At 38.4% G+C, this 27900-nt stretch overlaps 1 protein-coding gene across 4 annotated transcripts; it reads left to right on the top strand.

The window, feature by feature from the left end:
* PEX1 (peroxisomal biogenesis factor 1) lies at window positions 1–27792 on the top strand. 4 transcript variants are annotated; one of them, XR_012763778.1, is made up of 24 exons: window positions 1–216; window positions 2590–2733; window positions 4627–4710; window positions 4954–5068; window positions 5158–5924; window positions 7374–7493; window positions 9594–9717; window positions 10002–10111; window positions 11435–11535; window positions 13012–13144; window positions 13879–13975; window positions 15081–15251; window positions 16446–16600; window positions 17869–18058; window positions 18254–18420; window positions 19247–19381; window positions 19987–20051; window positions 20876–21018; window positions 21096–21199; window positions 22407–22583; window positions 24152–24382; window positions 25837–26042; window positions 26375–26505; window positions 27359–27443. XR_012763778.1 is itself a non-coding variant. In XM_075419339.1 (24 exons), the coding sequence occupies exons 1-24, from the start codon at window positions 88–90 to the stop codon at window positions 27441–27443; spliced, it is 3888 nt and encodes a 1295-aa protein (XP_075275454.1). In that variant the 5' UTR covers window positions 1–87; the 3' UTR covers window positions 27444–27792. The 4 variants fall into 4 exon arrangements, 3 of the variants coding, with proteins under 3 accessions (XP_075275454.1, XP_075275455.1, XP_075275456.1); XM_075419339.1 differs by having other exon boundaries at window positions 25837–26046; window positions 27359–27792; XM_075419340.1 differs by having other exon boundaries at window positions 25837–26037; window positions 27359–27792.
* Window positions 27793–27900: the final 108 nt, after the last annotated feature.

Genomic DNA, 27900 nt, shown 5'->3' on the forward strand with positions numbered 1-27900 from the left:
CCCGCCCGCCTCCGAGTCGGCAGCTCCCCGCTGGGGCGGAGCGGGCGCGCAGCGGCGCTGGGCTGCGGGTCCCGGCCGGCCGCCGGCATGTGGGGCAGCGGCAATCCCGGCGGAGGGGGAGCTGGAGCCGCCGCGGTGACCGTCGTCCTGAGCGGGACCCGGGACTGCTTCCTGCACCTGCCTGCCGTGCTGGCCTCTCACCTCCGCCTGCAGCAGGTACCGGGTCGGCCCCGCTCGGGGCCTGGGCGGAGGGACGCCTCAGCCAGAGAGGATCATGGGAGAGCACCGTCTCCCCCCGGGTATCCCGTTGCTATGGCGACAGGACGAGCCCCGCTCCCTCCCTCCCTCCCGCCCTCCCCGCCGCCAGCTGCGGTATCGCTATGGTGACGGCGCGCGCGAGCCCCCCCTGCAGTGGGGGGGTCAAACCCCCCGCCCCGCCGGGGGCGCGGCTGCTTGTGGCCATAGCAACGGGGGCCCTGCCCCTCGGCCCCCCCCGGCGGCCCCTGCGGCCGGGCCCCGGCGACCCCGCAGGCACCGCGCCTCAGGGCGGGCCCGTGCGCAGACCCGGCTGGCTGCGGGGACGGGACGGGGGCTGCGAGCCGCACCGCGTTGTGCGGGGCCGCAGGGCTCGGAAAGCGTCTCCCTGCGCAGACCGGCACTGCTGGCACCCGCCTCTCGCCCGGCGCTACACGTCTCATACCAGTTTTCACAGTAACTCACCAGTCTCAACCGAGTAGCGTGTGAGAAGCTTTCCCGTAGGAGCTAAGGTGGTAGAGCCAAGCCGAGTCGCCATTCTCAGTGTGCGTGACTCTGGCACTGTGTATTTCTGTATGGAGAGGGACTTCTCTCATGCAAAGGCCTGTTAAGGATATGGATCAGTTGCAGGAAGCACACCTTACATTTTAAATAACATTTGGCACGTGAAAACGAGCAAAGCCAGCACGTGTCCCTTCTGCGATGAACACGACAGCTGAAGATCTGCTAGCAGAACAGGCAGGGTGAGAAGCGGCGAGAATGGACGGCCAAAGAGGAGGAGGAGGAGGAGGCAGGAGCGAAGTTCAGGAGTGAAGATGGCGGCCGTGGTCCTGGGCCAGGCTGGCCTCGCCCGGCTTGTGGAACCTGCTGACTCCCCAGGGCCAAAGGGGCATTTCACAAAAGCAAAATCACCTAGACTTGTAAAAGCCTGCTCATTTTTCTTTGGGGTAGTAGAAGAGAGGTTGGTGGGGTTACAAGAAATCCGTTATAAATGTTAGCTTCATTTCAGCTGGGGTTGCTGGGTGTTTTACAAATTTGCTGGTAAGAGAGGAAAAAGGAGTGCAATTCCTTTGAAGTCTGGTAATGCCGTTCTGTACATAGTTGGTTATGGCAGGCTTCCACTTAGCGTGGTCCGCAAAATGAAATGCGTGATCTCTGAAATCTTGATGGAAAGAGGGTATCAAATGCAAACTTCTGAATAAAAATGTTAAAAAGGGGATAAATATTTTAATAGATTACACGAGGTGAATCATAAAAAACCTCAAATGGAATCAAAAGCTAAACCTAATTGCAGAAAGTTTTGTACACCATTTTGTCACCCATGTATCTAATACTAGGTTGTGTGAGGATTGAGACTGGGGGAGAAGCTTTGGCTGTGTGAATACAGGGAAGAGCTGTAAATTAAATATTACCTTTGGTAAAAGGATCTTGGAACCATTCTAGATGTTCTCTGAAAATGTTTTCAGAGTTTACCAAAAAGTCAAAGAATATTTGAATTTAGTTGAGAACAGAACAGAAAACATGACTATGTTAACAAATAAATCAGTGGTATGTCCACAGTGCACATTGACTTGATCACTTGATTTTCATAAAAACAGTCATTTTTGAAAGAAAAGATAAAAAACAAAACCAAAAAACCAGAAAATGTCAATTGCGTGATACAGTGTAGGATATAGTCTCTTCACATATTAAAATTCTGTAGTTTGGAATCGAAGTAGCTGAGTGTTTCTTAACAGATGGATAAAATCATTTTAGTCTGAGTTTGTGATTTGTGACTTACTTTAAATATTCCCCAGCTCATGAAAGCACTCTTGGAGTTCGTGCAAATGTTACAATGCATGTGAAGTTTAAGTATAATGTTTTTTCCTCATTTGGGAAATAGGCATACGTGGTTATACATTTCTGTAAGATACTTGTTTGATAGACTATAATACAGAAGAAAGGAAGAGGAGTTATTTTCCTAACTTAAAAATAGTCCATAAAAACTAAAAGCTTTTTAACAGTTGAAACCAACACGCACTTGTGTGTTGAGAGTTACGGAAATACGTAACGTGGAGAAGAATTCTAAAGAAGGTCTTGGTTAATAAGAAGTTGGCCAGTCTGCCAGAATTAAAAAAAAAAAATCTGTCATTGTGAATAGAAACACCTTTTACTAACAAATTCTAAATGCTGCAAGGTATTGTTGGGGAATATAAATTAAAATAGGGCATGTAAAATCCAAGAAACATTTTTAATTCCTTTGATGTCTTTAATCAAACACAGTTTAGGTTGGCTAATAATAATCTTATTTAGCTTGTTTGATGTTCATGTATTTTATTTCTTTGAAACTCATAGGGCCAAGCTGTGAAAGTATCCTGTGGTCATCAGCCTATATTTTTGAGCTGGATGGAAATCAGGCGTCGAGGTCACCAGGGTGAAAATATTGCAGAGATTAACAGGCAGTTAGCAGAGAAACTTGGCATTACGGATGGAGAGCAGGTTTGAAATGCAATCTTTTTTTCTTACTTAAATAAAGAGTATATTGCAAGATGCCTGAAAAGGTAGTAATTTATTAGTTAGCTATGATCTTCTTGTTTCATGTATTTAGACAGTGATTTCGTTTGTGTCTGCTCATAAGAAAAGTTAACCATCATGTAATGTCTTAAACATGAAGAGATTTGCTCATTAAATCATTAACAATTGCCTAAATAATGTTAGGATAGGTTTGTGGGTGGGTCTTTGCAGGGCTGGAGCCACTATCTGCAGTGCCATTCATTTTGGGAAAATACACTTTTAAGCAATTAAACTATTTGGGAATTACATTATGAGAATATTTTGCCTGGAATTCCTGTTACTTTAAAGTAATTATTGACTTACTGCCTGTTTCTTCTTGTTTGACCTATCTGGGGTTTAAATTTTCATCCCCTTTTTTTCCCCCCTTTGCTGTATGTCCCTGTGTGTCCTCTCTCTTTGAACGTTTATTTAAATTGACCTCTTACTCTTGGACACTGTGTTAAACTTCTTGTAAATGATTCTTTCACTGGACAGAAGTTGATGAGATACCCAAGAGGTAGGCAGAGTTTTCTGACATGGGACTATTAAAATCTTGACATGCAAGGGTTTTTTTTATATTGATAGGTAGAGATTTAAACAAGAACAGAAAAGTATTAGTCTGCACAGTGTTACTGTGTAGTATATTCATGTATGCCTGTTGTCTCACATGGAAAATTTTATTCAGCAGAACAGAAGACATCAAAGAGTGTGGCTCAAAGCAGTGTATTACCTTACCTTGTTTACATTTTTAGCATATTCCCTCTAGAAATTATGTATCTACTTGCAGAACTTTGCAGTTTACTAGTTCAGTGTCAAAGTAACTACCCTTTTTTGTTGTAGCAATTAATAGCCTTCAACAGAAAAACAATTGACAAAGGAAACCTAAGAAAACCTTACCCAACTGTTGCCTGGAAATACTCATCTGTACAAGCGAGTGAATAAATGAATATTTATGTCGTTTTGCTGTTGTTTTGGGTTCAGAATTGCATGTTTTCTGTGTTTCATGATAATATGCTATTCTATTTACCATATTGGGGAAACAATATTCCTCTCAACTTTTCCATTGAACTGAGGACCTAGAGGAATTTGGAATCAGTTGTTACTTTTATAAAAGTGGGCCTGAAATAAATCTATCTCAGAGAACAGGTAACTAGTGTTATCTCAAGAGAAATTTAATCAAGTTTATTTTAAAATGTATGACGATGTTGTTTTAAAATTGTTGCTTTCTGTCAGATGGAACCTTTGGTTAAAATTAACTTCTGAAATTTGTTTAAGGCTTTCTGAAAAGCCTAAGCCACAATAGCTTTTCTCATTCCTCCTGCTACACAGGACCTTAAAACAGTTCTGTGGAACTGGGGCTGCTTCCTGTGAAAGCATGCATAAGGGAGCTGATTTTTCTGTTGTATTGTACTTCTTCCTCATTTCTTCGTGTGTTTCTGCCTTATCTGAATTTGTGCACAACTTGACGAATTTTTCAGCATTCTAGAATCCACGACACTTAAAAAATAAAAATGAAAAAATGCAGAGACAATTAGGTGATGAATATGCATTAAAAAGTGATTGTTTGTTATCAGCTGGTAACTCTCTTGATGCTTTTCATGTTTCCTTCCATTCACAGTGTGTGGAACTCCCCCAGCATGCCCAGTGCAATCCATTTCCAGTATGCTGAACATCCATCTTCTGTGTGTGAATTACCTAGTACGATGAAGATGTATATTCAATGTAGTGAAAACGTATAGTGAAGGAGATGTCACTTTTCTGGTTGATTTAAAGATGGAGCTTTTCTGTGTTTAAAAATAAGAAGTTAAATATTTTTTGTAACGGTGTTACTTTTGCCAGGTATTTCTTGAACCCTGTTCCCACGTCTCCTCCTGTCAGCAAGTAGAAGTGGAACCACTCTCAACGGATGACTGGGAAATTCTGGTAATAAAACCTTTTCCCCTGTTTACGTCCTTTTCTAACAGATGACAGAGATTTTGGCACAAGCAGTTTTTTGCACAATCCCCCATTCTTTTCAGCTTTTAAGGAAATACTAAATGTGGTGGGGTTTAATTGTATTTTACATTTCAAATGGTGCATTAGAGAGAGACGTAGAGTTTTTATCTTCAAACAAATGTTAAAAATCTATGCAGTATTTCATTTTATAATGATATCACATTTCCCCAGGAACTGCATGCTTCCTCTCTTGAAAAACATCTTCTTGACCAGATTCGGATCGTATTTCCAAAAGGCATCTTTCCTGTATGGGTTGAACAGCGCACTCACGTTTACATCAAAATTGGTAAGCAACAGTGAAGGCTGCTGTGGCACCTTGAGTAACCTGTTTTGCGGGAGTGGATGCATTCATTGCCCTGCTTTGTTTGTACTCAGGTACGCTTATGCCAGCAGCCCCCTGTGGGAGATTAGAGCCGTGCACGGAGCTTCTGATACTTCCCAAAATACGTGAACTGGAGGAAAATATCACCAGCACGCCTTCCAGAGAAAGTGATGCCTTGCTCAAAAGTTTCGTGAAAAATAACATGGAGCAAGAAGAAGCAGTAAAGGATCCTTTTGCCAAACAAACTTACTTAAAGCCAGGAGTTCTTGAACAGAGTAAGGCTGATGCAGACGTGATGTTTGGCTCAAATGTTCTCCCAAATATATGGAATTTCATAGGGAGCATTTTCTGTCATACATCCGAGCAGAAACAAAAGACACTGTGTGATAAAGATGAAGTGAGCACCTTCAAAGACAAGCTGCTGAACTTAATTCACATGGATTCCGTTTTTAGAGTGTGTCAGTCCCAGCCTCCCAGCGTACAGAATGCATCCGCCTCTCATGCATTTCTGAAATGCAATGCTATTCATGTTTTTCCGTGGAATTTAGAATTTGTTGATTTGGATCCAAATCCTGTAGTGTCTTATGGGAAAATTAATGAGCTACTTTCCCCAAGACAGCGTCATCAAGAAGCAAAGCAAAATCTGCCATTTGAAAAGCAAAAGAATTTGACTAGTACGCAAGACAAAAATCTTTCTAGTAGCAGTCGAGCATCCAGTGAGGAATCTGTTGTTCAAATCGTCTGGAATGGATTTGAAGACCTAAAGAGTGCCATAGAGTATGGCCACAGTGGGGAAGCCCTACATGTTGGAAGAGTTTGGGTCAGTTTGAGCACGCTATCTTTTGGGCTTTTTATTGGATAGTATTTTCTATTGGATAATTGTGGGACTGGCTAGGTAACATGCCGTTTTGGGATACAGACTTTGTGTTAAGCTCTCGAGTACTAGAATCAAATCATACTAGAGCTGTGCTTTGCTAAGCCGTTTAATTCTGGACCACGTTACTTACCATCAGCCTCCAAGATGTATGGAGTACTCTGGGTTACTTGCACCCTTAGCATCTTTTCACCAAATGGGGAAAATTCTTCAGTGTTTCTGGAAGGGATGCATGAGTTCTTCAAAATCTGTTGATAGCCATTGTATTCATGAGAACGTGAAAGTATCTACTTACATTCAGTACTGCGTAACGAGTTGCTTTTCATTGGTTAGCACTTTGAACTGTGCTTTGGACTCTAGGTGTCCAGACTGTAAAGTAATGGGATCACGTATCCTAGTGCTACACAATGTTTGCTAGTCCTTTTATATACTCTTTAAAATACATCTTAAAAAATGCTACAAAATAATTGGGTTTTATGTAATTTAAACTGTTCTCATTTTTTTTGTACTATTTTGCAAGGTGGCACAAGTGCCGGTGTGCAGACACTGACATTTCAGTTTGTTCTGATAGAACTACAGCCTGCTTGTGCTTCCAGGCAAGAAAGAACATATGTGGGGTCAACAAAAATAGATAAAATGCACTCCAAATCACTCTTTGACTATTTTGTCGTAATATACTTGTCACCGCTCATGTGGTTTTGTTTTTTTTTTTTTTTTCTTTGCTGAGCATGAGAGCAAGAGTCTGCAGTGGTCTTTACCACTAAATCTTTTGAGAGATGTATTTTACGAATGCCAGCAACCATAAAGTCTTTCAGACTTGAACATTTATGAGATGTTTCCAATTTGGATATACATTTAAATTAACACAGAATGTTTGAAATGTGGTTTCCTTTTTAAAAGGGCAGACTGACTGGTACAATTTAGGGAGGCTGGATTTTCTCCCTTTGTGCTGTAGATGTGTTTAATTGTGATCTGTATAATGACCTATTCATATTTACCTGCCCATGTGAAATTGATGTTAATAAGCAAATGAAAGTAGAGTTGTGGTACTAAAAGCATTCCTACAACATTGTAAGAATTCCTTGTAATTCTTCTTTTTCAACCGGTTGTTTTTTACTTAAAGAAGTTAGCAGGTGGTCAGCTGTAGTGAGCACTTTCACAAATAGGATAAAAGGCAATTAGAAGTGTGTGTGAGAGAACAAGATTTGGATACCACCATCAATTTTATGGTTTCATTCTTAATTTTCTTGCAGATTACAACCAATAAGCAGACCGGTGATCAAATGTAGAGGTTCTATTAGTGATGAAGAAACTGGTGTATTATGTATGCAATGTTATAACTGTTTTACTTTCTGATATTTCCTTTTTCTTTGCTTTTATCTTAAAATATTTCAGATTCCAGATGGTCTGAGAAAAAAACTACATATCAAAATACATTCAACAGTCCGAATTAAGTCAGTTGAATCTATTCCTAAAATTCCTGTATCTCTTACCCTGCAAGCCAAACAGGACTTAGTGAGTTGATATTCTTGGTCATGTATTTGTCTGTATATTGGGAAACTGGTAATGTTGCTCTGGTCAAGTTGGGATTTTTTTTGTGTGTTTATTTGTTTTCACCTCTTAGGTGATAGTTTGGAAGTTGTCTATCATGTATGACATAATTCCAAAGGAATTTCCTTTTTGAATAGTTCTTTGCTTTTTCTTTTTATTATGCAAGTTAAATTAAGATGATGCTGTGATCTACTTAAACAAGGCTTATGTAGTAATACTCTTTTGTATTTTGATCAATGATACTGTAAACAGTCGCTAAATTTTGTTTTGCACTTAGTAAATACTTCAAATAGTTTGGCATGCTATCTGTAACAATTTTGTATTTAAAGGAACTGGCAGAGGTCACAGAAGGTGGAGGAAATAGAGCTTGTGAATTTTGACTCCTAGTTGCCTAAAGCTATTAGAGGAGTGCTGTATAGCACCTTTTAAATCATAGGATCTTCCGTTATTCTCAGATTCTGAACATTTCTGATGCCTTTCTTGTTAAAAAAGATGTTGACATGAAGGACAAACAGCATTGGTAGGGAAAAGATATGTTTTCTGTTTAATTAGGTCTCAAACATAAACAATTGCTGACAATAATTGATAGTAATTTTACATCAGACCCTCATCTGCACTACATTAATACTAGTTCCAACCTAGCAAATTCTAAGTTTACACATTTAAGCCTATAAAAACAAACACGAAAAAGAATTGTACATTTAAAGAGGAAATATCCGTTTTAAGTCTTCTGTGAGAAGACGTGCTTGTACTCTTGAAACATTGCAGTGCCCAGTGGATGTCCTAAGAAAGACAATTACAGGAAAATTATTATAACTTTTTACGTGCTGTTTAGTTTCTTTACTTTTAATGCTGATACTTGTCCCTTTATGCTAAAGATTAATTTTCTAGAGTTATATCACTGAATCCTTCTGTTTTCCTGTAAGTGAGAAATATCCAGTCTCTGAGTGAGCATCTGTGACAGTAAGAACATAACTTTGTACCAGTTCTCACAGTCTGTCAGATGTAGCTCTGGAATGACGTATTTCTTCATAATGTATCGTATGCTTGTTTCTGTGCGACACTGGACTGAGTGTTTCCCATGTTAGCTGCTGCTCAGAACTTTAAATACAGCACTTCCCATCATCACAGGGCTTATGCATGGTTTGCTCTTTATCCCTGATACTCTAATTTGGTTTCTCACCTACAGAGGAATGACTGAACTGCATTTTATTCTTTTTATTTTTTAAATATAGGAGTTAAAAGAGTATTCTGTCAGTAATTTGCTAAAATTGTTCAAAGTAGTTACGTGCTTTTGTATGTTTTAAATACAGATTTCTCCCTTTCTTTCTAGTTCAGTTGAAGTTTTTTTAGTTCTTGGAACAAAACACAGAAAGAAACATGACAGTAACTTTCATTTACCTTTCTGAACACTGCTTCCGTGATCTTGGTTGACTCCCCCTTTTCTAGACAGGAATTACGCTCCTGTGATTAGGAACTCAGCCAAGATATGTGTAGTCTAGACTCAATTTCCTTTCCTATTCCATTTGTCTAGTGATCTGGGGGAAGTTGTTTGATCTTTTGCCTGCCTGCTTAAGTTTGTTGTTGGTGCCCCTGATCTAGATGAGCTCAGGCTGCTTAGGAAGCAGAGTGTAGAGGGAAGAGAGGGGTGTGATGAGCACTCACCATAAGTCACAGGTCAATCAATAACGGGACATATCTTGGGTGCTCTTGCAAACCCAGGAGCTGAGTAGTGCTCGTGGATCTGGCAATACAGATACGTAAAAGAAGAATAAAAGCCTTTCCTTGCCCTCCCATCAGCGTTCCAAATAAAAAGTCTTTAGAGGTGGTGGAAGATTCAGCTGTCACCGTAGCAAGGCCTAGACAGGTGCTTTCCATAGAGTGGTTGATAGAGATGGTGTTTGTTGGCAAAACATTATTTTCAATGGAAATAAAACTGTTGTGTCTTCTTCCATCCCTCTGCTACCATAAGAGAAACAAATCCCTCGTGCATAGGAAGAAAACAGTTTTAATTACTAAAATCTTGTTTTGGTTAATTTCCCTCTTTCTTTTTTTCCTGTTTAGCATAAAGATATACGTGAAGATGATGTTAAATCTGCTTTCAGTTCTTGGCTGCAGGATTCTGCTACTGATGATCTCCCATGGATACTAACAAGCACAGACTTTATACATCTGTCTGTTAAAGAAGGTGAGGATTATACTGTCCTGTGCTGTAGCTGTCTTAACTGTCTATTATGGAATTTACTTCAGCAATATGCCATTTAATGTCTGTATACACCATTTAACTCAACAGATACCTCTTTACACTGAAACTGTAAGCATGAATTATGCTTTAATAATGATTAACCTTTTTTATTATTTCATTTTGGATTATGTTGTAGTAATTTAAAATACACTAATCTGTTTCATCTTGTGAGGAACAAAAACTGAATTTGTTTGGAATTTTAATAGTTGTTCCTTGGGTTTTTACAGGAATGGAGGAGTTTTTCCTTAGTGTAGTGCATCCTATGCACATGGAAGAAAATAAGTCTGAGAATATTTTTATACTGACTCCCAGTTTGCTGCAAAAGACTAATATACAAGTAAATATCACATAGTATCAGGTATCAAGTAATTTAAATTGTTATATTTGGTTAAAAATACATTCCATTTTATATATAACATATTTTGGTTTCCCTTTTTAAGTAAATAATGTCAGTCTGTTTATTAAATTACATACACATTTTTCATGTTATTTTATAGCCTGAGGCATTGGTGAGTTTCCAGGCATGCCACACTTGTCACTGAATTTCATAGTCTGTATCAAACTCTCCGAAAAATCAGTTAGAGCAGAGGAAAGTCAGTACTGTCCAAGTTTGAACATACTGTCCTTATGCTTAGTTGTTCTTTCCCTTAATACCTAAACCACTGTAAAAACACTTCCCAGGTATCTGGCAGGAACAGTAGCTTGTTCTGACAAAGATGAGACTTCTTGCCCATTCAGACCTACCAAGCTCACACTTCCTTCTCGTTTGTATAGTTTCTGTGCCTTCTGTTTCTTCAGTCTTTCCTTTCTCAGGAAAATAAGCATTTCTATTTAATATTAGGTCTACTGTTTCCATTAATAGTTCTAGCTGAACCAGTGCCCGTGACTCCAAGGTTGTGGTTATAGGAGTGGGATAACAGTTAAATTTTAGCAGAGAATTAAGGTGTCCTGTTTTGGCTGTTTAGAATAGAACTTTTTTGCAAAATGTAGGATTCCTGTTAGGAGAAAAAAAAAAAAAGTAAAGCAAGAGCTTTATTTCTACTGGTAGTAGAGAAGTACAAGAAGGCTTCTAAAAATTGTGCTAGTCACTGGTACGAAGATGAAAGGGCAAAGTGCGTTTCTTAATAGCAGTGTCAGCATCTCCTACCAGTGTGTTCTTATCTGTGAACCTCTCTGTTAGCCCTGTTTGCCTGCCCAGCTTTCCATACTAGCTTCCTGGTGGAACAAGACTGAAAAAATCATGCGGGTGAATAAAGCCAGGTGTTTTGTCAGGTGGCTTTTCACCTAGGTCAGACTTCTGATCTGATTCACTATCCTGCCTTGTAGGTGCTCATGCCAGCAGAACAGGGGAGGGCACAGGAGCAGGAACAGGTAGTTACAGGTTGGGAAGGAGACAATGGGCTGCATAGTCTGGTATAAACAGCACTTGGCCTGGCATCTAATCAGAAGTTGTTACATCACTGTAAACACTGGACTGCATTTTGGAAATAGTTGTGTCTATGCTATTTTACAAATGCATCTTTATTTCAAGCACAGTAAGCTTCAGCAAAGCACACATGCAATGTTTTCTTTACACAATTCCAAAAATGGCTCGTCTTCTCTATACTCTTCTTCTGTAGTTATATTTAATGTAAAGTACTAACTCTTTCCTTTGTTGCAGGTTCTTTTACATCCTCTAACTAGAAAAGCTGATGGTGACAGCCAGCCACCTATGTGTGATACAGACAGGACCCTTCCTTACCACAAACTAAGTGATTTAGGGTGAGACATTTGCATAGTAGAAAACATGGGAGGGAATGGGAATCAAAAAAAAAAGAATATTGGTGGAAATGTAGATTTTTTGAAAACTAAGGCAGATCCAAAAAAAGCTCTGCATTTTTTGGCTTGTGTCAGGCTCAGACCTTATTCTAGTTTATGTAGATGGTTGATTTTGTCCTCTGACTAGTCTTACTGCAGTGAATAGAAAACTATGTGGCTGAAGGTACTCACGTACTGAGTAGTTCACCAAGTCTGTCAGTAGGATGGGAGGTCTCAGAACTGCATAAGTTTCAGAAGAAATACTGAGAATTCGGTGGCTGTTGGTGTGTTGCTAAGTGGTGTGAAACAGACCTCTACATAGCAGTAAGGGATACCGGAGTTGCTTTAGCTGCGGTTCCCAAATGAAGCAAAACTTACAATACAGTCTGCCTGTCACCCCTCTTCCCCCAGTAACTTAAACCTGTTTACTTGTTTAACTGCATTTAATAGTATGGGTCTCAAAGGAACTTGGTTCCTACAAGTTTTATCAGAATTGTTAGCTGAGGAGAGAAATGCACAGTCGTATGTCTATTGGTAAAATGTGCAACGTAAGCTCCACAGCTGCTTGGTTAACCTGCTGGGTGGCCCGTGGCAGGGGTGTAGTGTGGAACTAACCGTAGGACACGCTGGCTCTTTCCCAGCAAATAAGTAATGTGTGGTCATTAGTACAGGGGAAGACAGTGGTCCTGTAGGAAGTAGGGATGGCGTAGAGAGATTTGGAGTGTGGTGGTAGTGTGCTATCAGTGTTGTGAAAGGCAACTGAGGATATTACTGAGGTGTTGTGAAAAACAGCTAAGCGTATTATTATTGAAGAGGGAATGGGAGCTGATGCGGGATTGGTGTGGTAGGGTAGGGATGTTAGAAACCAGGATTCAGTTGTTCATTCCATTTCTTATGGAACAACACTTTTTGTTTAAAGTTGAAATACAAAACTGATAGCCTTGCTGTTTGTGGACCTGCAAGGAGCACTATTGTGTCAAAAGTCACACAGATTTAGGACCGGTGAAGAATAAAGGCATCTTCAAATGAACAGTGTGTTGCTTTATTTCTGAAAAGTCTGGGAATTTTTCTGACCCAGGCATGCTCCATGTTTTACCAGTTTGCTACATTCCTTAGTATGTTCTTACTCAGACACCCAGATAGATGAAGCCCCAAAAGATGGTTGGCTCTTATCTTCAGAGACCTACGTCATGCTGGGGTGGTGTACAATGACTAGATAACCCTTCTGTTGTGGGGGTGTTCTGCAACGTTTCTCTCTGTCACCACTGCAGAATAAAGGTGCTGTCTCTTCAGGCTGAATTGTCTTTAGCTTTTTATTAAAAATGTGAAGCACGTCACAATGTGTCAGCATTGAAACTTCACCATATCATAAACTATTATTGTTTACATCATGTGTACTGATGCTGCCTTAGGCCATTTAGTGTTTTCTTTGCTCTGCAGAGGAGTGGAAAAATTAGGAACATCTTCCTTTGAACACATAAGCCACAGTCTTCTAGGGCGTCCTTTATCTCAAAAGCTGGCTGCTATTGCTGTGGGACTGCGCAGTGGAGGGGTGCTTCTCACAGGAGGAAAGGTACACACTTCACTACGCTCTACTTGCAAACCTTCCCAGATTGTTTTTGTTAATTTTCTTTGATACAATGTGAATTCCAAAGAATCAAAGAACAGGCTGAAAAAAGAGCAGTTAACAGAGTTAATTCAGTAAAACATTGTATTTTATATAAAAGTTACACATAATATGCATACTTCATCAATACAGATTCATATTTCATTTGCATATATATAATATATATGTAAGAAATGTAAGTTTTAAAGGTTGCTACCAATGCAATTTCAATTTGTTCCCTTAGGAGATTAATCTATTTTGTGTTTATAGTATAGTAAACACTTCTTGTCTCTGAAATATTGGAATGAAAATAAGAATATAGCATTTTCTCCTGTGTTTTAACATAGAATTGTGGTGGAGTTGATACTCTGATTTTCCTGTTGCCTCTTACAGTGATCCATTTAATATCATATTCCATTGAAACTAACAGATGTCTTAATAGTGAACTCGGTGGAATCAGAACACTGTCTGTAGTAGATGTACCCGCTCTGACTTCATTTATACTTGCTTCACTCTGCTTTGGTCTCTACCAAGTGATATAAGGACAGAATACTGATATACTTTTGGTGAGGAATAAAACCAGTGTGCATACAGCTTTATGGTTGTTGAACTGTTAACTGGTGTATGCTGTGACAAAAACTCCACAGAAACAGAAGGAACTAGTTCTGTCAAGTTACATTTGCTCATGTTTATTTTTGTAGGGAAGTGGAAAGTCAACATTAGCAAAGGCCATCTGCAAAGAAGCATTCGATAGACTGGATGCTCATGTAGAAGTAATTGATTGTAAAGCTTTAAGAGGTATGATAATTTTCTTTTAATCTCAAATGTTTGCTGTATGATGAAGCACAATTACGAAATTACTATATTTAATCTGCATATTTTTGCTAGTAGTATTACTGCTTTTGCAAGGATATTTGATGCCCTGCAATGAGCGTCTTTAGCAGTCTGATGAAAATACAGCTGCCGTAAACTAATTTCACACTTTTATCAGTTTCTGTCCCATGTACCACCACGAAATTCAAACCATGCTTACCATGCTTATTTCTGATTGTTACAAAATGGGAAGAAGTTGCAAGTTGAACTGTGTGTTTTTTCAGCTGTGCTAGCTGGAACAAACATACGTTAACAAATCATAAGTGTTAAAGGAGGATACCTGTATTACTCAGTGAAATGGTGACGCAGGCACCAAAGAAGGATCAAACAACCAGCTGAAACCTGATTTATGATGGCATATTTACTAACCTAGTGCGTGTTGGCGGTGGTCATCTTCAGACTGGTGATGATAGATGATAATGAGATGAATCCTTAGGTTTTGTGAGTTCAAGATTAGTATTGTGTGCCAGGGATAGGAGAGGACAAAAAAGACTTTTTTTATCCTTTCATTCACTGGCTTTCCCAAATAGTCTTGGTGTTACAGAGGCAGAGAATACACAACTGTTTCGTCACAGAGCCCTAGTATTGCTTGGCTATGCTTTTTATGCTTAAGTCCCTACTAAGCTCCTTGCTCCAGGGAAAAAGGGAAAGATTGATAAAGAGCTAGGTCCTTCACTCTGAAAAATTCTTCCAATTGCAGGACTCTTTAGTAGCTAATTCAGAGTGCTGCTGATACTGCTCTCATTTTAACTGTTTAGAAATAAGACCCATAGGCTTCTTAGTGGTTAGTGAAAGCTGATTAATCTTGTTATAGAACAGGTGGATCCTTCTAGTACATTTTTGATAGAAGATGTAAACTTCTTTACTGACTGTTGTCTCTGGTTTAATCTTGGTACCTGGATTTGGAGGAGTGAAGTTAAGCTACATGAATCAAAATGTTGTAGTATTATATGAGCAAGAAGTAGTCAGACTGATGATTTTTTTTTTTTCCCTGATATGTTTTGTCATTAAAATTGAGTTTCTGTTTTAGGAAAAAGATTAGTAAACATAAGGAAAAATCTGGAAGAAGCTTTTTTAGAGGCAGCATGGAGACAACCATCCATTCTTTTGTTGGATGATCTCGATCAAATTGTTGGAGTACCTCCTACACCAGAGCATGAGAACAGCCCTGAAACCATCCAGAGCAATAGACTCATTTATGGTAATATGGTGCTAACTGTGTCTGGATAAAAATACAGTGCAGCTTAGAATATCTTGCATCTGAATTGTACTGTCCTTCGTGGACAATTCTGCCTGTATTTTATATTGTTCATGCACTCAAATACGTTGCAATTGCTTACAAATTACAGATGAATCTTTAACTGACAGTTATTGATAAGATCAATATTATAATTGACATAATTAGAATTGATCCTGTTTTCCATAATTATTATTTATAATTAGAGATACATAAATTTGATACTTACTGATGTTTTGAACCAACTTCTTTTAGCTGAATACTAACTTCTCTTTCACTCTGCTTGTTATACTTTGTAGAACTTCTATTTTATTTTACAATGTAACAATGCACAGATTTTAAAAATAAGATTATCAATTGTAGTTGACATCCTTTATACAGCTCCTTTGTATTCCCTAAAATCTAGGCAGTGAGAAGTTGCAAAATAAAATTAAATGCTGAAGATAAATATTCTTTTAGCTGTATTCAACTCTGTTAATGCAAAATTCAAGCCACAGCAAAAAATATCTTCCATTTATTAGCTCAGTTTGAGGGAGTTAGCAATTTATTTTTTTACTAAATTAATTCTGAAGTTTAGAAAACCTTACCATGATTTCTTTTTTAAAAATGTGCACATAAGTTACTTGCAGAATTGTTTGTGTTTCTTACTACTTTATTTACAGGTATAATGCATACAACAGAGGTTCAGGGTTTATTCCTTGAAGATCTACCTTGCATACATAACTTCTTTGACTTTCATGTATTATTTTTTCCTAGATTGCTTAATTTGTAGGCTTAGCATCTATTTGTATTCTTGTAACTTTCCCTTTTTTGTTTTCATGGAGAGAATATTATTTCTAGAACAAGGATCATAGCACACATGCAACCCCCTCCCCACTCTATATCCTGTGGTAGACATCGTCTGTGATGTTACAAATTTAGCTGTTAAAGAGAACTTCTGATTGCATTTTGTTAATGGCAGGTGTCCTAGAAAAAATAACTCTATCTCTTTTATTTTTTTAATTTTAAAAAAGCCTGTAGACATGGGAATAAAACAAACATATAATGTTACATTTTGTGTGCCCTAGTACTGCTTTCCTGTACAGTAGAAATGTCTATCACGAAATGCAGAATCTTTTTTTGTTTTGCGATTCATGGAGCAATGTCTTATGTGTTTAGTTTTGAAAGATCTGATAAAAGAAGTTATTTCCATGGGGAGTTTGATTGCATTAATTGCCACAAGTCAGTCTGAACATTCCCTTCATCCTTCCCTGGTTTCAGCTCAAGGAACTCACGTATTTCAGTGCTTCAAATGTATCCGATCTCCGGATCAGGTAAATTCAGGTATTTATTCATTTATTAAAATGTTGTTTGTCTTCCCTGCCGCCTCAAATACAATACTAGAACTGTAGTAGGCTGCACCCAAAGATAAAGAATCGGGAAATCTTTTAAGTTCTTTCATGACACTTAAATACCACAGAACTTGCATCTGTCATTATAAAGCTTTAAAAAAATAAAAGCAATCCAGTGAAACCTCCCAGTTGGCCCCACTCTCCTCATCTTCAGTGGTGAGAGAAGGGTGTATTCAGAGGACATTTCAGTTTAGCACAGAACACGTCAGGCTGTCTAGGATAGGTGAGAGATGCATGTCTCCTTGTTACCTGTAAGGGGATTCTAGAGAAGCAGCTTTGAAAAAACACGTAAGTCACTACAGTTAGATAAATGAGATTAAACCCAAGTGTGTTTTTTTCACCACTTAGCGGAATAAGTATGTCCATAGAACGTGTATTTTTAAAATGTTATTAAAACAATGTTAATTTTATGGGAAGGTTTTGGGTTGGTTTTCTGTGTTAATTACATCCCTCTACTTTTGAGTGTAGTCCATTTTGAAAAGTAAAAAGTATAGAGGGAAGAATAAACAGTATAACTTCACTGCAGGAGAAAGCAGCAGTTTGTACCTGCGCATGCCCTAATGGCATGACACAGACGTGGCAACTCATTTGTGTTTAACACGAGTGGTTCCTGCCTGCTTGTCTGGTCTCACAGGCTAGTGATGAAAGGTCACTGAGGAGGGGATTCTGCGTTAGACACAATGTGGCTTTCTCCCACTTCCTGCAAGTCTGCTTTTATCATTTTTAATACTAATACATGAATAAGGATGAGACATCACTGGAAAAGTCAGGATCTCAACAGATACCAAATTATCTGATGTATTTTTATCTAATGCAATATATTTAATCTCAAATATATTCTGCCCATATCGGCAAAATGAAAGATACTCCTTTGCCTGTGAAACAGAAAAATGGGTGTAAACCAGTAGAATCTTCGGGGGTGGAGGTTTGTTTCATTATTATTGTTGGATTTAAGATAGCTGTGACGAGATAAACATTTAAAGTTGGAAAACTGGTGAATTTATTGAAACTCACCTGAAGAACTAACTTTTGTTTATATTCATGCCTGCTCAGATTTTTTTATGAGTGCTCAGTGACATGCAAATATTTAAGGACGTTTTAGTAACTCATATGTATTTACTTTTTGAATTTCTGAAATCCATATAAATAGTAAACTCAGTATACACTTGCTGCACAATTCTGTTTTTCAGAAACAAAGGTGTGAAATGCTGTATTCCATAATAAAAAAGAAACTGAATTTTGATATAAAGAAGTTCTCTGATCTTGACCTCCAATGTATTGCAAAGGAAACGGAAGGTTTTGTTGCTAGAGATTTTACTATGCTGGTTGATCGTGCCATTCATGCCTGTGTTTCCAACCAGAATGCATTTCAAAATGGTGGTAGGTTGACAGCAAAATCTCTTTATTTCATAGTCTTTCTTCTGTTCTCCAGAACCTCTGGAGTAATACAGAAATAAAACGCCAGGTTTTATGTTTTATGTTTAAAATGTATTGAATTGTTACACATTGTGAGGAATTTGTTGCTGGTAGGCTGTGTGTTCTTTTTTTTGTTCAGGATTTTTTTTTCTTATGCAGAATTGAATATGTCGACTATGGATTTTCAGAAAGCTCTAAAAGATTTTACTCCATTAGCTCTGAGAAATGTCAACCTTCATAAACCTAAGGACATTGGCTGGGACAGGATTGGTGGCCTAAAAGATGTGAAGCAAATACTCATGGACACCATCATGTTACCTGCAAAGGTACCCGGTTCTTTTAAATTAGTTACCTGAATTTTGTACGTAATGTTAGTACGGAAAGAATGATTTTTTTAAGGTGTGACACAGTGTTTGAGAGAAAGATGACAGGTATGATTTTATGCTACTATTGTAGCTTTCCAGTCTTCAGCTGTTTTCAGCTACTGGAAAACTCTTTCTCCTTCCCCTTCTCTCTTTCAAATAGAAGAGGCAATGGCTTGTGCTCTTCTACAGATCAAGTGTTGCTCAAGAATATTGCAGTATTGCTAACATCATCTTTGCTACACTCTCTGTTTCAAGGGTTGTGATTAGGCTCTGTGAAGATAACGTTACCAGCTGTCTTCTGCAGTGCTTTTACTAAAGAAGTACTCTTCTGGATGAATGCCAATCCATCAATTCCCTTTTATTTTACTTTGGCTTTTCTGCCTTAAAACTTCCAGCATTGAGATGAGCCATCCATTTCAGTCTTCAAAGAAATGACTGAACAGTTTTCTATATAACAGACAGAATCTTTTACTGTATAATTACATAATTTGATCCTATGAGTCGGTGATTAAAACAGGAATTTAGAAGTACCAATATAGGCATTATAAAACTCTAGTGCATCACTATGCTGTCCTGTTTCCTGTTCATAGAAAATGCCACTTGTTTCTATTTTAAGTACCTATGAAGCCTAGGAACCCACTTCAACCCCAAGTAAACTAACAACAGTCTAGATGAGCTTTTATGGTGATAATGTGGATAAAATAAATCAATACTAGTCGTTGATGTTACAGTACACTGCAGAATAATTACATGTTTTAGAATATGTCTTGTTTAAACTCTTTTTCAGTATCCAGAATTATTTGCAAACCTGCCCATACGACAGAGATCAGGAATCTTGCTGTATGGAGCACCTGGAACAGGAAAAACACTGTTAGCAGGAGTAGTTGCTCGAGAGAGTGGAATGAATTTCATCAGCATCAAGGTAGCAAGATTTTGAAGACTAATTGATTCATTTTATTAACTGAATGAAATAGCTTAACATAATACCTGTGAGTATGTGCTTGCTTTCTTACCAAAGTAAGAAACTCACATTTAAAATTTGGTATGTCTCTGGACATCCCACCATCTGACTTCTGGAACTTCACAGTTTGATTACTGAGATTTTTTTAATATAATTATTCATTATGTAGAATTATAAAATTTAATTAGATGTTCTTAGTTTCCCATTTTTTATAAAAAGATCCTGGATTTTGGTTCCACTGGACAATGAAGTTGAGCAATGCATTTTAAATATATTTTCAAAACAGTGTAAGCTATTGCCTTGTAATACTGTAACACGTGTTCTGTTGTGGTAGTAGAATGGAAATTATTACTTTCAAATAAGTTGGAATGCTTAAAAGATTCTTTTGGCATATCTAGACCCTTTGCCTCTTCTGTTTAGAAATGCCACTCGTTTGGTTACAAGAAAATCACTCTAGTATATAAAATCTATGCTGATGTTGAATTACACATTAAAACTAAGAAACATATCATGAATGTTCTTTTGTGGGTTTTTTTGTTGTTGTTTTGTTTTTGGGCTTTTTTTAGGGACCAGAGCTGCTCAGCAAATACATTGGAACAAGCGAGCAAGGAGTTCGAGATCTTTTTAACAGGTTGGCTTTGTAAAGATTTGTGATGTTGTCAATGAACTTTATTGGTTGAAGCTCCAGGAAGTAATTTTGTTGTCCTAGGAGAGACATGGCATCAGATCACAAAAGCATCTGAAATAATTAGCTGTGCTGAACCAGATGTTCAGATCTTGGCAAGTTCAACGTCACCATCATTATTTAAGAACTGAGCATTTTGGCTCATATCAGGAGTGCACTTTTGATGTTGAACTCCCAGTTCTCTCCGTTTACAGTGCACTGGTTCACATCACAGAACTGTCTTGGAAAACATGTGCTGAATTCCTTTCAGGTGGTTCCAGGAGACAGTGAAATGTGCTTCAACTAGTAATGACCACTCTGTACATAGGATCGTACTAGGCTTCGTATTGAGGTCCTCGGTACCAGTTGTTCTGTTTTTACAAATCTGCCCTTACCAACCCTCAGTGCTCACTAATGTAAACTTACCCTACAAAGCCTTTGCTTCTCCTGTAGTTTACAGTGTAGGCAGTCTTTGTGTTATGTATACGTAAGGCAAGACCTCATCTGCAGTGACTGGATTTTAGAGCTTTCATGTATATTAACACAACAGTTGAGTATGTCGGAAATTATAAAGTGAGTGCAAGGTATGTCATAAAAATGAGCAGTGATTCCATTGCAATCTAATTCTTCAGAACCTCTGAATTACTACAGAAAACAGATTTTCTGTTCTTTCGTTAAAGATAACTGTTCTCTGAAGCAGAAAGCAATTACCTTTAATATTTCTAAGCAGTTTTACCTGTGACCCAAACTTAAACAGAATTTAATTATTGCCTTTTTATTTTTCATTTTAGAGCTCAGGCAGCTAAGCCTTGTATAGTTTTCTTTGATGAGTTTGATTCTATTGCTCCTCGTCGGGGTCATGACAACACAGGAGTCACAGACCGAGTGGTGAACCAACTGTTGACTCAGTTAGATGGTGTGGAAGGCTTACAAGGTAATAATTCATCTGTTTGCTCCTTTTTAAGCAAAAGTTTAGCAGACGTTAACGACATTTTTCTGCCCTTTCCTAAGGGGTTTATGTGCTAGCTGCTACAAGTCGCCCAGATTTGATTGACCCTGCTTTGTTAAGGCCAGGTCGACTGGATAAGTGCCTGTACTGTCCGCCTCCTGATCAGGTGAGGAGACAAAACATTTTACATGAGAGGAAAGGGAAAAAAAAAACCAAATCAAACTAATGGGTTCTATTCTTGTTTTCTTTTTATTTAGTGGCATTTCAAACCTGGACAAAGTGGGCTTGCTTGCCCAGCTCCAGTTCATACAACAGTATAAATTCACTGATTTTAGTGTCAATGTGTTAACATAATACTGAGGAAAGACAAGGCTGTTTGCCGCACTCTTCAGGATCAAATCATGTTCCTGTGGATATAGCTGATGTAAAAAAAAAAAAAAAAATTAAAAAGGAGATAGTGTGTGGAAAGAAATTGGATGCAGGGTAGTGTTTATCGTGTTCTGCGTCTTTCTCTGACTTATGAGTCCGGTGCGGTTTGCTTGAAGAGACGAACCATAGCCATTCCCAAACCAACTTTTGAATTATCTGAAATTTTCAGAGCAGTTCTATTCTGAATTCAGTTGATCCCACTATCCTTTACCCACATGTAATTTGGAATATTCAAGCTCTTTTTAAGTCAGATGTGTCACTAGTTAGGAAAGGAATGATTCCCCTTGATTTTCTTGGGTTTTGGATGAGGTCTTTGATGCTGTGCAATGTGTGTCTTTGATTCCCTATTCTACAAGAAAAAAATTAGTGCTGTTGATTTTCAGATTAGGTGGCACATTTAACAAATACCACATTTCATTCTGAAACACACATGAAGAAGATGATCCTGTGCCTTAAGAACACAGACACTCTTTTCCTTTTTTCATTTTTGATTTTTTTTTCCTTTTTTTTTTTTTGGTAAACTTCTGGTTTAGAATATGATCATTCAGGTAGACAGAAGTTTTTCACTTTTGTCATACTTCTCTTTGCAAAAGGACATGTTCAGAGTTCACCTTCATATTTTTGTATATTTCATACATAAAAATCCCAGATAATAACTGGATATTTAGAGAAATATATTTCTCTGTATACTGCATTTGGTTCAGTTTCTCTTAGACTCTGCAATAAAAGGTAACAAAATGTATGCCTATATTCTGAAGATTGATTACTGCACAGTATGTCCTATATGTACTATTATTAGGGTAGTATCTTCTTTAGAAAAGATCCTTCCTCCCTTACAATAGGAAGTTGCTTTTGACAGGGCCAAAGCACTATCTAGCAATCAGGACAAGGAAATTAGCAGGTTGCTTTACTGACATTCTTTTTTTTTTCCACCCTTTTTACAGCGTTCACGCTATGAAATCTTAAAAGCTCTCAGTCATTCCCTGTCCTTGGCAAACGATGTGGACTTTCAGGATTTGGCAGCAAAAACCGAATGGTTCACAGGGGCTGACTTAAAGGCTTTATTGTACAATGCCCAGTTAGAGGCAATCCATACTAATTTAGGCTCCGGTTTAACACAGGTAAATAGAACTGATATAAAAGAAGTCTCTCCTCTTTTTATTTTCATGTTGAGATGTTTGAAAGGGTTAATTTTATCCATAGTCTTTTAGCAAAATTATGTTGAATAAGATTTAGTTTTCCTATATTTGTATACAGAGGATTAAAATCTTAATGTGTTTGCAGAAAAATGCAAGAAAAATATAACAAATTATTTTAAATACTTCCTCAACACAAGTTTTATTCACTTTCTTGTAGGTGTTTAATGTTAAATAGATTTATGTAAGCCAGATCTATGTATCGTTGTTATGAGGGATGACTGACAGGTCAATAGGAGGGATCCCACTCAGAGTTTCTTAGGAGCAGCTAGCAAATTCAGTTTTGAGGTGGCACATTTTGGATGATGGAGGAAGCAAGGAATTGGTGGGTTTTGTGGAGTTCTTTCAAGAATCATGGGGTCTGAGGTCAGGAGAGAAGTGCGGAGAAGATGGTGGTATCTGAAGTGTCCTGGTCTGGCTCATCTTCCAGGCACCAGCAATACTTGCACTTCCAAGGAACAGGATCCTACCTTCAGTTTGTACCCCTTATGTGACTGACAGGTCCTTTCCTCTTTTAGCATCTATTCAGCCACCTCTCATCACACTTTTAAAGCCTGTCTTCGGGTTCCAGCCGGAAAGGGGCAGGCATGGTTTCTGCTGCTCAGAGGTCAAAGGGAAGGGTTGGGTCAAGGGTGCAAAAGCAAGGAGACCTCTTCTGTTCTTTTTGCCCCAGCAGTTACCAAGGGATGGGGCTCTGACAATGCAACTCCTAGTATTGGGAGGGATCTCCCACCTACATTCCCTAACAATCCCTTCACCCGTAGCATCAGTAAAAGTAGTTGTAAGGATACCTGATGATTATCTGTCATTAGAGGAGGCCATTGTCTAAGGCAGTGGTCTCCAGCGTGGTGTGCACCCACCCCAGGTGCGGCACAAGGCAATCCACTGAGGTACAGGAAGAAAACATTAGAATTTCAATAGTACGTGTATATAAATTACAAATAAATAAATATTCATATATTTAGTGGAGTCTGCTGATGGCGGTGAACAATCAAAAAGGTTTGCAGACGCCAGTCTAAAGCAACAACTGTGATTTCCACACCAGCACTTAAAACATGTTGACTGTAACTAAAGATGAGTACAGCCATTGAGCACTGTGAAAGTAGACTCATCACAATCTCTTTGCAGAAGATACTGAATTGCCTGGAGGGAATGGTTGAGACAGAAGTGACACAGTGCTACAACAGAAAATGTACATGAAGTTTCCCAGCACTTGCTGTTCCTGAATAAGTGAAACAGTTCAAGGCAAACAAATAAAACTTTAAGATTATCTCCTCAAATTACTTTTCTGGCATGAAGACAGAAAGTTCCGCTTAAAGGCGTTGGATTTTCTTAGCAAAATATTTGGAAATGTACTTCCAGAGAAAGACAAATTACTAGAATCAAATGGAAATCGATACATCCATTTGCAATGTATATGAATTTTTTTTAATGTATTTCAGACTGCAGTCAGTTAGGAGTTAACACTTCTAATGTTCTGTTCTTTATCACAGGATTTTGGTTCTAGTTCTGATAGTGACTTCAGTCTCTCTTCCATGGTTTTTCTAAACCACAGCAGTGGCTCAGATGATTCGGCAACAGATGGAGAAGCAGGGCTAGAGCAATCTCTTGTTTCTTTAGACATGTCTGACTTGCTTCCTGAAGATCCAAGGTCCAACATGTATCGTCTTTATTTTGGAAGCTCTTATGAGTCAGAGCTAGGAAATGGAACTCCTTCAGAACTGGTAAATTACTCAATATTTTGAATTTTGTAAATATTATCAGTTGTGAAGCAGAAAAACTGAGCTAGGCAAATGGTATGGTTTTATAAATACAATTATGTCTGCTTTGTCCTTCATACTGTCTTCATGCTATACCTTGTGGTCCATGGTGGGGAGGAAGATGGAAGGATGTTATCTGACAAAATACAATATGGACCTGTCTGCAACTCTGCAGGACTTCAAAATCCCAAAATACTGCTTAATACCTTATAATCAGGCAAACTGCATTCCTACTAGAACTTACTGTCTGGTCTAACGGCTCGTTGCCTTCCAAAGTTTATTACTAAAACAGGTTTTGACTTTTTGGTGTGTTGTTTTTTTTTTTTTTAAACTTAAGTTTTACTACAAAACAGCAAGCATCCAGCTCTCAGGAATTAAGTCATAATCTTAAGAATCAACAAACATTTGTCAGTTTCCAGCAGAGTGTGCATTAGTGGAATAATCTGCCCGTGGGATTGTGTAAGCAACAGAAGTAAACCTTAGCTTCCATTGTTGCTCACAAGAAGCAGAATTCCTGTTGTTGCAGTCTTGCACTGCACAGAAAGCAGCATGTTTCCTGGCTAGCTTGCAGGTAGGGATGTGCTGGTTGGCTGCCCAGCACCTGCACAGAGATCAGCTGGCCAGCTCGTCGCGCTTGGCTACCGGGTAGGCAAACCAGAATATGCTGCCGCTGAGCTCCTTATGGTGACCAGATGACTTCAGAGTTTGCGTGTGATCCATGGGACATTTGTTTTCGAGATCTGTTGTAGAATTGCTGTTGCAGGTTAGTTATCAAAGTGGTTAGACTCTTTGTTTTCAAAGCTGTATTGCATTGATTCTTAAAGCCATTGGACATTGGAGAACTAATTACTGACTGCTAAGGTGCTTCTGTATGTTTTATCTTGCATTATAGATGATAGTGTTCCATTAATGTATCTTCAGAGACTTCGATTTTCCTCTAACTGTGAAAGTTTTTCAGCAAGGCTACAAGGACTTTGATCTCTTACAGTTGTTGAACTTGAAAGTTCACACTTAGCCAGTGCACAGAGAATTTGAGACGATGAGTATTTATGAGTCACTCCAAAACTGACTACATAAACTTGCCCAGATTTCAGAACCACTGATTTTCATATATAAATACAACAATTCATTTAGTAGACCTTTATTCTTTTTGAGATGGGCCATTGCAAAAATATTTAGACCTTTTCTAAAGATGAAACAATTTTCAAGTTTGTACTTTTCCCAAAGTGCTGTGGCAAATTAACCTAAACTTTCTGTTCAAAAACGTTATATACGTGATCTGTTTTTAAGAGGAAGTACTCTTTTTGCCACTGGGGGCAAGTTTATACTGAACTAAATTTGTAGGCTAAATCTTAATGATTGAGTTGCTCTTTTGGATCCATAGTGAGTTAATGTATTTCTCCTTGTTGTCAATTTAGAGCTCTTTGTGTTTGTCTGGGCCAAACTCCATAACTCACGATTTTACCAGCGTGACTCAGAGAGACACAGCATTATTGCAACCTGCAATGCTTAGAACAGCTTCGCAAGAAGACTCCCTGGAAAATAACCAGGAGCAGCAGACAGAGCACCTGAGGACAGAAATCAGTGCGATCAAAGCCAATTACAGAAGCAAGAATGGAGTATGGCAGGTTTTTTGATTATTTAGTCTTGGCACTTTTCTGTTGTTTTTCCACACTTCTTGGTATTTCAAGAAATAATTTCTGCAATAATATTAAATATAATGTATCAAAAATAGCAAAGGTAAATGATACCTAGTTTCAGGAAAATAAGCCAGGTGTTAACATTCATATAACCAAGTAGTTATTTCTGTGTTATTAATATGGGGGGAGGAGGGGAAGTTGTGACTGTTTAATACATTTGTCTGTACGTGTAATTAGGAGGTTCCAGAGTTACTGACATTCATAGCGCTATGTTTCTGTGGTAATTCTTCACTGTCTGTTCATGGCTCTTTTCAAGGATGACAACACCCTTAATCAGTCAGTGCTTGCCAAGAACACTTTTATTATTACCCAGTCCCATCTGATGACTGCACTTGAGGGTATAAGGCCATCCATTAACCAAGAGGACTGGAAGAATTTTACTGAACTGTAAGTATTAATTTTTTTTTTTGCAATTGTGTATTCAGTGGAGATTTGCTCTTTTCACATTTCCTGTTCATCAGAAACACAATAGTTATTTAATGTGGGGAACTGCAGAGTTGAATAGCTTCTGACAGCAATTTTTTCAGAAATATTAAATTACGTACAAAATATTTTCCACTGCATTGTCTTTTATTGTTTTTATTAATGTAGGACCGAGAAATTCCAAACACAGACCAGAGAACCCTTGTATTATGGTCAGAGCTATACCAGTACAAAAAGGCACGAATTCTCTGAGAAGTAGAGCTAGGTCCTTCCTGCTCCCACTGAGCAGTACCCCCTCATATTTTCAGATTGCTGGGTTTTGACTCTCAGTAGTGGTCTTTGTAGCTGCTGTGTTTGGGAGAAGGCAATAATCTGCAGAAAAGGAGAGTGTGTCTCCTTAGACTTGGAAAAGACCGGAGTGAAAAAGCTGGAGACTGGCATCGGGATGCTCTGTGACCTCACCAGTGGGTTCTTCTCACCTGAAGGTTGTTAAGGAGTTCTCTTCCTCAGCTGACGCATAGATAAACAAGTCTTACAGCAGAGGAAAGAGAGAAGGAAGGAACAGGAAAGGAGGAGAGATGCTTCCCGGGAGTCTGTACTACCCTGTCCCTGAGAGAGGGGAAGCAGGGCAGCGAGACCTCTGACTTAGGTTTGTGGTTGAAAAGTCCTGCAGGTCCCCAGGTCTGAGGAGGCATGCACTCTTCATTTCCATAAAATATACGTAAACATCTGTAGTTCTGTGTTGCATTAATGGGTATCTAAAGAGGCATATGCAAACAAAGGCATTTCATAGGAATTTGCTAATATCTTTTTCCAGGTATGATAATTTTCCGAATCCCAAGAAGAGGAAAGGACAAGTTGGCTCAACGCTCAGACCAGGACAAAGAATTACTCTAGCATAGTAACTTGTATTTGCTTGTAATTGCTAAACTGTAACTGGAAATTACAAATGTGATTAAATCAGATTATTTATATTCATATGGATTTATTAATGCAGCAGTTGAAGATAAGTTTCTTTTAAACTTATATGCTGTAAAATTGTCACATTTTCTTTTGAAGAAAATTGTCTTCCTTCAGATTGATATTAAATTTTTGAGAGAACATGGGTTATGTTCTGTCCAGTTGCTTATCACATAAAATTTTAATTATTGCTTTTTATCAATATAGTTGTCAAAACCTAACAATGATTTCCTGTCCCTGTTTCTTTCCTCACAACGAATAGATTCTGTTTGAATAAACTGTAATATCTAATGGTGGAAATGTTTATAAAAAATTCTATAAAGCCATTCTCTGATGGCCTTTGGACAGGTGTTGGAGAAGGGTGGTACTTCCTGTTTATTGGTAGGCAACTATACCAGA

This window comes from Opisthocomus hoazin, chromosome 4 (assembly GCF_030867145.1).
Source record: "Opisthocomus hoazin isolate bOpiHoa1 chromosome 4, bOpiHoa1.hap1, whole genome shotgun sequence".
Taxonomy (NCBI): domain Eukaryota; kingdom Metazoa; phylum Chordata; class Aves; order Opisthocomiformes; family Opisthocomidae; genus Opisthocomus; species Opisthocomus hoazin.